Source organism: Orbicella faveolata, unplaced genomic scaffold (genome assembly GCF_042242905.1).
Source record: "Orbicella faveolata isolate gen_17 unplaced genomic scaffold, um_ofav_v1 contig_12, whole genome shotgun sequence".
Classification (NCBI taxonomy): Eukaryota; Metazoa; Cnidaria; class Anthozoa; order Scleractinia; family Merulinidae; genus Orbicella; species Orbicella faveolata.
Genome location: NW_028301539.1, coordinates 28,970,001 through 28,983,633, shown reverse-complemented (window position 1 = coordinate 28,983,633; position 13,633 = coordinate 28,970,001). Strand labels below are relative to the sequence as shown.

Below are 13,633 nucleotides of genomic sequence, written 5' to 3'. Positions count from 1 at the left end.
GTTTTTTTTTTATGATAATGCCAGTTTTTGCTGACAACTAAGCTGCGGTGCCAATTTTTTTTAGTTTATACTTAGACACTTGCATGTGCTGATAAACTGAAATTACGTGTAAGTCAAACGAAAAACTTTCAAATTCGCTCTTCGCGTAGGAAATTTAATTATTTTCTCAGGAGGGTTTACTCAAAGATTATTAAACACTTGTCACTGGTTTCCGTCCATGATATCACTTTCCAAAAATAAAATTAGAGAAATGGAACGTGATAGGAATAACAATAATTTCAAGTGTGGTTTTTTAATTCTACAAAAAATGGCAGAAACTCCTTGGTAATTATTTGTCTATCCCTTCAGCCTTTGTTAGTACCCATCCTTTGTTTGTTTTTGTAATTTTGAACATGCTGACTTCTTCCTCTTTACAATCAACAACTAAATTAACACTTTTAGCGCAACTCTTATGAAACTGTCGTTCCGCTGAAAGCGTGTCAATGGTCATTAATGTTAGCAAGCAACCGTAGTTAGGCAATTTGAATTTTGGCGTTTAGAGGTACCTGCGGATTGGTACCTGCGGAGAGGTAATTGGATAATTCTCTCTGCGTCTTATAAGAAATCAAGTATTTGTACAACAAAAACTAAACACTTTAAAAACGAAATGTATTGCCAAAACGTAATTTGCAAACTGCGATTTGAAGTTTGGGGATCGCTTCGTGAAAACGAACTACAATCCTTTACCATCTTAGAAAACATCGCTTCTCACCATTTTATTTTAAAATTACAGCAATTTTCGTCATGTCACTGTCACTATCTTAGAGTAAAACGTGATTATGGAATTGCAAGATAAAAAAAGACATCAGACAAGAGTGTTTTTGTGTAAATATTCTATCTTCCCATTTTCAAGACCTTGCAGGTGTTTCTGTTTTGATGGAAATTTGTTAATGTTCCAAAAGCCTTTTCTCCTCTGGCAACTTTACTGACTTTACGTGCAAAACCTGCTTAGTGCGAGGGGGGAAAATCGGCTAACAATTCTTAGATTCCGTAAAATGTTATTCCAAAGTACTTTACATGTACATTTCGTTCGCTACGGGAATGGTAAAATTAGTAAACACAAATTAGTTTTACTTCGAGTTAATATAGTCGGCGAATTATTTACTAGTCAGTTTTTGCTTGGTATCTTCATCATTTTAGTCATTTTATCATTGATTTTATGTGTTGATACCTAAACCTACTAAGTTAAAACCTATTAGCTCTAACTCTCACTTGCTATTAAAGTGGAACCACAGTTAATAGACGGGAATGGATGTGATGCCCGGCTATCATCAAAAGAGCAAACAACGATGCAAGATTTATGTTGGAAGATCCACGACCTTTTTCAATCCTTTGTTTTGCGCTCATACACTTTGCATTGATTACGTAACCAAAACGTTTCTATTGGTCAGTTCCTCAGTCGGTAGTAAACAACAATAATTGTGTTTTGTGCACGGTCAAGGCCAAAACCTAAAGCGAACAAAAACATACAACATAGAATTTTGTCGTGTTCATAACCATTCCCTTCTATCAACGTACCAAGGTGGAACCGTTAATTAAGAACTATAGCTAGCGTCATGGTGATAATACTTATATTAAAAACTCATATAATTAAAATCTCTTTTACGAATAAGATATAAATTAATTTTTTTTTTTTGGCATTTTTCTAGCTGTTAGCAAAATAATGACATCATGCCTGTATGGAGATGGAGGCCTAGGTGGAATCCACTCACACGGGCTTAAAAACATAGGCGAATTCGTTTTGATGTCATTGCAGATGTAAAAAAAACTTGTCATAAATTCATCTGCTAAAGAAAATGGGATGCAGATCGATGTTTACGAATTTGGATATTGCCAGGCATCTAGTTTCTTTTTGTGTTAAATAAATGAAATTTCTAAGTTTTAAACTGGTTACTTAGGCTATCTCTCCCCCCTGTTTTTCATACGGCAATTTTGGCCAACAGCCCGTCACTTTTTTTTGTTGTAATTATTATACTTGTTATTTTTTCTTAACTTTTTTTGTGTATTTTTTTTCTCACCGTCTTGGTACGGTACAAGTGCTGGCCTGGAGATGACGATACAAACACTCACTGACCTGATTCTTGTCATTACCGTTGCCCGATTCGTAATTAGCCAACGATATCATACTCACTTGACCGAATTTGGTCTCGCCATGGATATTTTGGTTCGACTGCGTCTCGCCACTGAATACGAACCACGGCTCGATCAAACTCGCCTGATATCCCGCCGAAGCGTACCAGAAAGCTAGGGATGATTAGGTATAAATATCCAAAAAGAACTTAATTTTATTAACTACTGTTCTCGGAAAGTATCAATTTGTTATTTCCTGCCTGTTTCGCATTTCTTCATGGTGTAAATGCTGGCTTGGTAGATGACAGTGCGAGCACTCACTGACATGATTATTCTCCACACCAAAGAAGGCTGTCAGCTGATGTTTCATCTTGAGGACTTCTTCCCTAAACTCGCTGTTCAACAGAATATGACAGAAAGGGTTGATCAGTGCATACGTCATCATCAAGCAGTATACCAAGGTTCCTTTCGCGCTCAGAGGACCAAGCTCACTAACATCACTGAAAATTATTTGGAGGCTGTGTTGATAAAACGGGAACAAACAACCCAGAAATATCACCACTTCTATGATGAGGATGCGAACCGCCCTCATGTTCCTTCGATGACGATTTTGCGAGCTTTGGGAAACATCAGATGGATTAATCACGGCATTTCTGCGCAGTGTTAGGATTATCTTTATGTATGCCACCATGAATACTACCCCGGGAAGCCACTGTGTAGCAGGAATGAGCAGGAGAAGGGCGTTTGTTATCCAGGTTTTTTTCGAGTGGGGGATGCAATGAGCACGGTTATTCCTGTCCTCGACTAGGTTTAGTGACAGCGCATACCAGATGCTTGTGAGAAATCCGATAATCCACGAAAGAATTACCAAGAACCTGGCTAAACGAATTGTCATCTGAACAAGAAGAGTGGATAAGAATTATTGTTACTTAGGGTAATGAATTATAATCTGCATATAACATCAAAGTTTCTGCTCTTTAATGTTTACAATGATGTTGCTAATTATTCGTCCTTATGCCACGTTTTCATGTTTTCTGTTGTACTAGTCCATTTTCGCATAAATTATTGGTTTGCAGTATTTTTGCGCGGATACATACATTTCTCTCATGTCAACTGGTGCAATCTATCATGGGAAATGCTAGATGGCGGATTTAGTAATGTCATACGCGGTCATAACCATTCGATAACCGTATCATATCTCAGAGCAAACTCTTGACTATCGATAAAGAATTAAAAAAGGTAAAGAAAAAAAAAAAAGATTATTTGTTAGGTGCCTTATAACAATTAAAATTCAAAGAGGGGTTTTCATCAACCACCCTTGTAGGGGTGGTGAGGTTAAGACTTTGCATTCGAGTCCAAAGATCAACATACAGCTCCCAGGAACGACACTGTTTAGAATGCAAAGCTTTTGTTTTTTTTAGTTACCTGTTTCTTTAGTGGTTTTACTACAGCCTGGTATCTTTCAATGCTCATGAACATCAAGGTCACTATGGAAACCGTTAGGGAGCTCTGTACAATCATGAATACTGTTTTGCATCCTGCGTAACCCAGTCCAGAAGGCCATTCGTTTTGCGCGGAGTAAAGCAGATAAACCGGTATAAACACGAAAATACGGATCAAATCCCCCACTGCCAGATTCAGGTTGAATAGGTTAGTGACGTTGGTGATCCTCCCTTTTCGTAAAATGACTGCAAACAAAAGGATATTTCCAACGGTGCCGAAGACGGAAACGAATAAAAGCGATATTGATCGTAAGACATGATGAACTGAAGTATCTTCCTCAAAATCTGAGGAATTGTTACTGTTTGACATATTGAAGCCCTCTTTTAACTCCTGAAAACTGAGCGTCCTAGAAAGTCTTCCTGGTTTTCGTCGAATGAATGCAAATCAGTGTTGCGTTGTCTCCTTGTTTGATCAAATCAAGGGCCTCAAATACACTGTTTTCACTGCACTGGATGAATGCTGTGTTGGTTTCTTCCAGTTGATGTTTGTTTAAGAAGCCGAAGTACTATAGATGTATAAATGTTTCTAGAGCGGGCTCCGCATGAAAGACCTTTGTCGAAGATTTTCGCGGTGAAATGATGGATTTGATTCTGTTGACCAAATCAGATTGCAGTCCACGGTCAGGGAGAGATTAAACTTTAAGGCACTAACCATTTAACCGAATGTCAGCACTTTTCGAAATGGTCGCCCCACTTCACGAAGAGCAGAATGTGAGAGTTCTGTCGTAACTCCAGCCGCGTCGAAGCAAAACCAGAGAATGATCAGTCGACGGGATCGGCAAACTAAGTCAACCCTTTCTCATTGTCATCTATAAAAAATAAATGTAAATAGACGCACTTTAAAAAGAGCCTCAGCCCACTTGCGTGTCGAATCTTCAAAGTCATCCACTATTGTTTACATGTTTTATCCACTCCTGTGAATTAATTTGATGAAATTGTCTTTTCAGTGATCTTTAAGTCACTCAGGGACACCGGTTTGTATTGTCCGCTAGCGAGCTAAGCCATATGAGAGACAATTGCTTTACAGTCCTTCTGGAGTGAAAATTTAAGGTAGATCAAACGGAAAAAGCTCAAGTGTGGCTTGTATTACTTTCACAGTTAAATTTACTTAAAGCGTATTAAATCCTTGTGATTGGCTTCCGATCATAACATAAATACACAAATCATATTGATGAAAAAAAGGAGAGTGTTTGAAATTTCTTTTGTTGTAAGAGGATCCTACAGTACAAAGGAAGTTGGCAGTGAAAACCCTCAGTAAAAAAGTTTTTTTCCTCTCAATGTCGTCTTTCGTTTGTGCTCTGCTTTTGTCATCCTTTTCTAAAATTAAGGCATTAACAATGTCTAATCATCAACCAAGGACCATTTTTTTTTATCACCCAGGCAGTAAATTATTGACTTCATTGCTTTTTTTGTTTTTTGTTTTTTTGTTTTTTTGTTTTCACTTATGATCAGTGTAGATCATAATTTAAATTTGGCCAGGTTAATGAACCAAAACAAACACAATTTAAAAAGAACACCATGAGATACTGTAATTTGCAAATTTTAATTACAAATTACTGATGTTGTCACCCAATGCACGGTCTTACTGTTGTCCTTTACAATTGCGAAAAAATCATTTTTCACAATTTCGTATTCCTAATTATTGAAATTCTGAGGATATTACCTACATAACATATTTTTATGGCAAGAGGTAATCAAGAGAAATAAAATTGAGGTGCTTTTGTGTAAATATTCTTTCTTCCCTTTTCGTGAGACAAGGCAGGTGTTTCTTTTTTGATGGAAATTTTTGATGTCCCAGCGGCGTTTTCTTGCCTCATCAAGTTTACGTTTTTCCTAGGAGGTGCGAACTGCGAGCAATTTATACAATAATGACTTCTTACGAGCTATTATCGCGGCCCCATGCCCTACTGGGGGTAATAAGGATTGATAATGACGGTGCAGTGCTATTATCTCTTTCAGTATATCGTCACTAGCTTTCTCGAAATCCAAAACGGAACTGGAAAATGGACCGTAATTCAAAAACGATTGACACGAAATGGAGACGGTTTCTACCGGTTTCTACACGAAATCGAGACGGTTTCTACCGGTCTCGGTAGAATACAACCATTTGACGAGTCTAAATTTAATCTCCTTGTTGACTCTACCTCTAATTTACCCCTGACGGGTATAATATTTTCGATAAATGTTCAACCAAAAATCTTGACATTTCAAATAAGGTACGTACAAAACAACAAGAAAGTTTGTGAAAATAATTTCAAGTGTAAATCAAATTAAATGTTAAATGCAAAAGATCATAGTTTAGTAAAGAAAGCCAACAGAATTGGAGTATACTCACATTCACCAAAAAGGCACTTTGGTAATGACGGTACGCTTATTACACAGGTGACAATTTTTTGTTTTGGCCGTAGAGTGGGAGTAGCAGAAGAAGCCGAAGGGGAGGAGGACTGGGAACATTCAGTCCCGGGAGGAGACTGGGAATGCCATCCCCCGGCACACAAAAGAACTCTTGCCGAAATAAACACGACGAGATTACAGTGGGAAATTATTTAAAGACCAGAAAAAAAAAATCTTTAAAGCCAGGTTCCTACTTGTGAGATAAGCATAATACTACTGAAATAAGCACATGTATGAGCACAAGAAAAAGAAACATATTTTTTCAGTTCTTGTACTTGCGTTTATACTTCAGTTCACTAGTGTTATGCTTATCTCACAAGTTTGGAACTAGGTTTAAAGAAAAAGAAGGAAAGGAATTGTTATTTAAATTAAATTAACGCCACTTACAGTTAACGTTTACTTTTTTGTCCAAATTGTGATCACTTAATAACGATAACTATACCTTCTCTAACCCAGCATGTACACCTATCTGTACCAACGAAACCATACGCACTTTAAACATTTCAAATGAAGCGGGCTACGATTATTGCTATTTCAGGGTGGTAATTATATTTTACAGTTCGAGCAAAAAAAATTCTACTAAAATTATTGGGTTAAAGAGACCTCTTGTGGGCTCTGATTGCTCTGCCATCAGTCAACCCGATAATTAGAAAGGACTGATTACCGCTTTTCCGCAAACTTGAATGGATTCAAAGCACGGGCATTCTTTCTCGAGGCCAACGCAAAGTGCTAATTTGTTTTGTGAAATTTCTGGGATTTTAAGTTGCATTATAACGAATGGTTCATGGACAACAATTAAATTAATGATCTGACTTAACAAACCTTAATGAGAAAGAGAACATTATTTTGTTTAATTACGATCTCAAGTCGGTGACCTGAAATTAAACCACTTTTTCTCCACACACAGACCTGACTGTAGGCGCAAACTCATCTCGTCATGTCTATGTTAATCACACTTTGCGGATTAATACTATATAGCACTAATCGGATACCTGTACCATTGGTCACACATCCAGAATCTAGAGAAATGCACAAGGCACTGAAAGAACTGGAATAGTCTGCGACTTGCTCTGGCATGGTTAGTACTTCCACTCAGTTACAGTGGATCATAATTTAACAACATAACAGTCGATTTGAACGACAGCAAAAGACTCGAAATGAGAGCTTAGACTGATTTAGTACGCTGCAGACCTTTATTGACAATCAATAGCTTGAACCAGGAAGTGAGGGCTGGAAGAATAATAGATCAACGCGAATTTGAATAATGCGGTTGCCAGAATCAAAAACTCCTGGGATCAAGATTAGGATTCTTCTTCTCTACTTGCAGTTTTACAGTACTAGTCCGGTCTAATTTCCTGCTCGGGAGCGCTGGATTTGGCAGACAGGTCAAGTCATAGGAAGCACAGTTTACAATAGTGTGAAACCTAGGTCTATTAGAATTTCCTTGCAGAACCTGACAAGTAATAACGACTAAACAGTGTAAACAGCGTAAGAAATGTTCTATGTCAGTATTTTGTAAAGTAAGGAATTTAAGCTGTGTAATTGTTGGTATTACAAGTGGTTTCTGTTTTTGTTGTTGTTGTTGATGTTATGTGCTCAAGTTAATTCTAAGTAAGCAATGGTTGGCAGTATAAATGTTAAAAAGGAATTAACCTTGTAACTAGTGTATTGCAAGTAGTTCGTAGTGTTTTTTCCTTAGTCTAGGTAGTTTTGTTTCTTTTCTGTAACCAATACGTGTTCAATAAAGTTCATTATTATCATTAAAACACTGTATATACTACATTGACTGATACTTAGCGGCAGACACCAAAGCAAAAATGGAGATCCCAACATAGCTCAGTAGCACTGCAGAGGACTGAATTTTTCTGTTATTTTTGCTGTCTGTTCTATCTAATCGTCAGGATTCTGTCAGAATTAGATCTAGTATATTTTTTTTCTGCAGTCATGCTGGAAGTGAATCTGAGTCAGTCAATTGCCGAATAGAACCAAAGGTTATTTATAAAATAAGAATAAGCTCAGCAAATAGAGCAATAACTCTAAGGTCGCTTAAGAAGGACCATGAATACCTTTCACTGACCCCATATTTTTCAAGCTGCTGCCCCTTCTTCCTTGGTTATGTCAGAAATGCCTTGACAGGTCATGTGCTACTCAATTTCTCGTTTTTGGCCGACAGTTAAAACTCGCTCTCCTCAAATTTCCGAACACAGTCAACTTTCTATTTTACAAAGCGGAGTTTGAACTCAGCTCCAACGAACTTATTTTGTTTCACGTTTTTGTTGCGTTGTGGAAAGGTAAATTTAGGTCTTGATAAACAAAAGAATCGATTTCAGTTGAAAATAAAGCTAGTATGATTTATCAGAGATGCACGGTAACGTATTTTAGATTATAATTGACGGCGAGCAACACAGCAACAAGTCCGAAGAGCTATATGATAATTAACAATTAGACTCGTGACCCTTGAGGGCGAAGGGTCTAATTGTTTTAGTATCACCCAACTAGTCGGACAGAAAAGGCAATAATAAAGTTAGCAAATGCAAGTTGAAGAAATATTTATTTGGGAATAAAACGAAAGAGAGAGTCACGCTCGATTGCGCCAATTTCGCTACTCGAGGACTATAGTCCTCTAGTAGCGTAGCCAATTAAAATGCAGGATTTGCATTAGTCCACTAGTTGGGTGATACTAATACAGAGTAATAACATTCTAAAGATTCGATTTGTTTAAATTTGGATGAAAGTATTAAACACCTCCCCCTTAAAATTTTCATAAACAAAGTTAAGCTTAAAATCTAACAATCAAATTGATAACATTCATGACTTTTGATCACTTTATGAGGTTTGGCTTTATTTCTAGGTATTTAATGTTTTAATATATCGCCAAATAATTAATTTTTTTTTGAAAAAAGGTATTTAGTTATTTACTGATTTATTCCACTCACTTATTTATTGTTTTTTTCTTTGTTCCCTTGTTTTGTCTCCTTACTGCCTTGCCCCCTTAAGCTTTACTGTAAATAAACTTCTTTATATACGCACTATTTAATTCTACTCAACTCGATTAGCTTTCAAGTTATTCTGGGTGAACTTGATTTACCTAATTTTCTGTTCCAATTGTCTTTTTTTTTAAACTAAGAATTTTCCCGTTTTTGCAATAAATTGCGTGTGTTGTTGTTGTTGTTGTTAAATTTTAATAAATTTAGCTAGTGCGACAGGTCTATCGACAAGTATCCCATGCAAGGAAGAGACTCTAGCAGGGTGAGTTACATGTCAGATTTAAGTTTAACTGAAAATTGGCTGCATTGCAGCAGAGTATACGTAATTTCATTACCAAAAGCGTTAATTGGAATGGAGTAATTACTTATTTCACTCTGGGCGAAATTAAAACACCAGTCATCCATGTTAGCAACAGCAATTTTAACAATTCAGCACTAGTAACATGGTCAACTTTAACTTGTTCATAAAGAACTTCAAATTATGAATTTGATCAACAGAGAACAAAGCCGTTGTTTTCCATATGATCGTGTCTATCACAAACGAATTAGAAATTGGTTGTAGTGTCTTATTTGATGGTAAAATGTTTTGCCTTAAATACTTTCGAGTACAATTGCTCGCAAATTGAATATTGCCCTGACGTGACGTAATGTTGCCCATAATGTTCATAACACCACAGGCGGTCCAGACGTTGTATACGATTAATATGTGACATTATGCTGTTGGCGATTACGTTACAATTTTAGCCGTTTATAAGACAATGTATGAGAATGCTTCGAAAATTACTCTAAATGCTACGTGTAGAAAATAATTTGAATAAAATGGCTTACCTTATGTTTGCATTGCGTTGTTTTAATGTCTCTGGGTTCAATTCCTGGAGGTGGTTTAGAGCCATTTAGGCGAGTTTTACTTTCAGGCGGTTTGCTTCCCCTAAAGAGAAACGAAAGGCGGGCGACCCACTGGCCCGACTGCCCGCACTCAAAGCTCTGTAAATTCCACAAAAATGGTCTAATCTCGTCAGAATTGCCTCATGGTAGCCGTCGATAACTCTTGTTCCCATTCGCTTCCTCCCAAGGTTTCAAAGTTTATCTTAACCGCCCGAGAATCGCTGGTTTTCCAGCTCTTGCTTTCCATTTCGGCTCTATTTCGATACGTAACCGATTATCTTAGCCCGAGGGGGGGGGGGGGGGGGGAGGGGGCACTGCCATATATGGGCTATATAGGTATGTGCCGCTGTGAAGGGTATGGTTTTCAAGCAGTTTACTCTAGGATAGGGTATATAAATCAGAGCGTTTGGGTCTAGAATAGGGTACAATTTTTCACAAAACTGACTAGTTGGTTGAAGATTTTATCTAGACTAGGGAAACCAGGAATTGCCACTCAAAAATGTTAAAAAATCAAATCGGCAAGTTTAAATTTACGCAAATCAGCCTCAACAGTGTCGATAGATGGGGGGATTTGGGGAGTTTACTCTAGTATAGGGTAGCAAAATTCAGCTGAACTAGCTCTGGTATAGGCTAAAGGTTCCAGGGTCCCAGCGGCACATCGCCACCCAGAAATTCCCAAAGTATCCCCCCCCCCCCCCCCCGCGTATCTTAGCCACAGGATTTGACTTTCTAGCTTAGCGACCTCGCCATCGTGACAAAGTCGCCTCCAACCGTCGAGAGGCACGAGGCATTGGTCAGTTACTCGTTGCCATCTCTCGCTGCAGTTGACAGTGCTTTTAGGCGCTAAATTCAGCTGAACATTGTTTGCTCCTTGCATTTTTGCAGTTAACAGTGCTTTTAGGCGCTAATTTCAGTTATACACCGCGGCACGGTGCAGTTTGCATGATCAAATAATGCCCCTTGCCTCTCGACGGTTGGAGGCGACTTTGTCACGATGGCGAGGTCGCTAAGCTAGAAATTCAAATCCTGTGGCCAAGATAATCGGTTACGTATCGAAATGGAGCCGAAATGGAAAGCAAGAGTTGGAAAACCAGCGATTCTCGGGCGGTTAAGATAAACTTTGAAACCTTGGGAGGAAGCGAATGGGAACAAGAGTTATTGACGGCTACCATGAGGCAATTCTGACGAGATTAGACCATTTTTGTGGAATTTACAGAGCTTTGAGTGCGGGCCGTCGGACCAGTGGGTCGCCCGCCTTTCGTTTCTCTTTAGGGGAAGCAAACCGCCTGAAAGTAAAACTCGCCTAAATGGCTCTAAACCACCTCCAGGAACCCAGAGACATTAAAACAACGCAATGCAAACATAAGGTAAGCCATTTTATTCAAATTATTTTCTACACGTAGCATTTAGAGTAATTTTCGAAGCATTCTCATACATTGTCTTATAAACGGCTAAAATTGTAACGTAATCGCCAACAGCATAATGTCACGTATTAATCGTATACAACGTCTGGGCCGCCTGTGATAACACGTTATCAATTTATATGTCATAGTACATTTTGAAAGATACATATCTGTCGATTTCACGAAATTTCACAAGCTCTGATAGAAACCCGCCTAGTTTGCTCCTTCATTACCTGAACTGACTTAAAATTTTCTGTTGTCTAAACTCCCAAGTTAATGACGAAGGGAGAGTTTGTCCGGATTAGTCAGAAATTTCATTTTGAGCGTTCAAGGACCCTCCTCTTCATGGTAACAATTTCTTAACTTGATCCGCCGTGAATGTTTACGATTTTACGAGCATCTAAAGTAAACTCGCAGATTACCATGCTAAAATATGTACATCCGAAATTAATTAATTTTCTGTACAAAACCTTTGAACAAATGATCACTTTCTTCCTAGCAAAAAATAGAAAACTTTTGTGCCTACCATATTCAACTGCATTCGGTTCTAATATTTATTTACACATTTACCACATCTTTCAGATTTGAGGAGCCAAATCATACCATAAAACCAAAACGAGAAGCGTACAGGTACTAAATGGAATGACGTCTAGGAAACACAAGTTCATTAAACCACCATCAGTCTTCGTTTACAGTAATTGATTTTCTTTCTAAAGGTGATCCTTGGTGAAATAATGAATTTCCGTTTAAGCTTTCATTGTTTTCTAAACACTTTTAAACTTGTGTTATCGATAACCTCGCGGGAACCAAAAATCGATCCATCATAATTTGTTGAATGCTTTAGGGACCGTTCATTTTTTATGAGGGAGTGGGGGCTGGTGGGATTTGGGAAGCACCATTTAAAAATCGCATGACCCCCCCTCAGCCTACCAATTTTTTCACATGGCCCCCCCTTATAGCGGTCATTTTTTGGGATGACCCCCCCCCCAAAAAAAAATTGAACAAACAATATTTAGATTTCAACTTTTTTAATATTTCTCTATTATCCCCCTACTTCACGTTATTGTGCTCACTATGAAGACAATATTTACAATCTCTATACGACAGGGAGCTGTTGTTTAAAAAACAAATCAAAAGAAAGAGAAGTCAATCTCGGATCTCCTAGTTATGGCTCGCCCTGAGCGTGTGGCATTTGGCCTCTCATTGGCATCTTCCTCATCTGAATTGATGAATGCAAGAATGACGTCACTTGAGTCATCTCCTCCCCCAGAGTCAATGGCATCACTGTCATACTCATCATTGTCACTTTCATCCGTCCTGGCATTTCTCAGTGTTGGTTGGCCAGCTCTGAGAGGACTCTTCTGCTGTAAGCATGAATGCCTTACAATTGCCTTTACTTTCTCACTCTTGCTGCTTTTCAAATGCTGCTTCAGCCCGTGGTGGTTTGAGTACTTGTTTAGTTCTGGAACATGTAGCTTTATAAGCTTGGTTAGACCTTCGCACAACTCAGTCCAAGGATAATCCTCCTCCCTACTTAACTTTGCCTTTTCTTCTGCTCTCTTTTTCCTTTTAAATTCCAGCACTTCAAGATGCTGAAGATAATCCACCACAAACTTCGATTTGAGAATAAACTTATCTGCAAATAGAGCAACGCTCTCTGGGTCAGATAAAACCAGCCTGCCACTTCCATACTCTTTCTTCTTTATATTGTTAATCCAATCGGGGAAAGAGCGCATTACTACATGAGCATCATGAAAGAGGCTCATTCCAAAATGCGCAATAATGGCGAAAGCGACAAGTCGTTTAAGAAAAGGTTTACAGCTGGACGATCCAGGCAGTTTGACATCTTACAAGCAAAAGAAGCAATTTTTCTAGGTGCGGATGGCTGTTCAGAAAGGGCGAGTGAGTTTTCCATGCAAGGGTACCAGTTGAAGCCCAGTGATGGAAGAAAACTGAACTTCTCCATCAAAGAGCACAGAGCAATGGTGGAAAAGTTGAATGTCATATTGAAAGCTGTAAAGGAACACGATTCCACACTCTTTCAGTCCAATGGGCTTGCTTTAAAGCAGGGCGAAGAATTTGCCCACAGTTTTAATGTAAAACAGATCAAATGTACAGAAGCTAAGTTGATGAAGGTCACGCAGGACATGGAAGCACTAGAAAATAAGAAGAGCAATTATAACAGCATATTCAAAGGCATACTCAAACAGCACATCAACAAAAGGAGAAGGAAAAAAGAAAACCGCAGAAAGTCAAATGAAAGAAAGAGGAAGCGGACTGAAAACAACGTCCAACGAGTTTATGGAATCTGTGTTGGAAACCCGCTAGGAAATGATCTTCCACAATGCCTTGT

At 38.3% G+C, this 13,633-nt stretch overlaps 1 protein-coding gene across 1 annotated transcript; it reads right to left on the bottom strand.

Annotated features, from left to right (window-relative positions):
• Positions 1 to 384: 384 nt before the first annotated feature.
• LOC110053425 (prolactin-releasing peptide receptor-like) lies at positions 385 to 6,256 on the bottom strand. Its single transcript, XM_020759654.2, has 3 exons — positions 5,947 to 6,256; positions 3,535 to 4,420; positions 385 to 3,004 (listed from the first exon to the last, which is right to left on the bottom strand). Exons 2-3 carry the CDS (start codon positions 3,919 to 3,921, stop codon positions 2,351 to 2,353), a joined length of 1,041 nt encoding a protein of 346 aa, XP_020615313.2. The 5' UTR covers positions 3,922 to 4,420; positions 5,947 to 6,256; the 3' UTR covers positions 385 to 2,350.
• Positions 6,257 to 13,633: the final 7,377 nt, after the last annotated feature.

What these genes read in the sequence shown, in the direction of transcription:
- LOC110053425 (XM_020759654.2), bottom strand. Translation starts at nt 3,921, where the DNA reads ATGTCAAACAGTAACAATTCCTCAGATTTTGAGGAAGATACTTCAGTT. An exon ending in TAAAACCACTAAAGAAACAG is followed by an intron (nt 3,005 to 3,534) that starts GTAACTAAAAAA and finishes CTTCTTGTTCAG; the next exon opens with ATGACAATTCGTTTAGCCAG.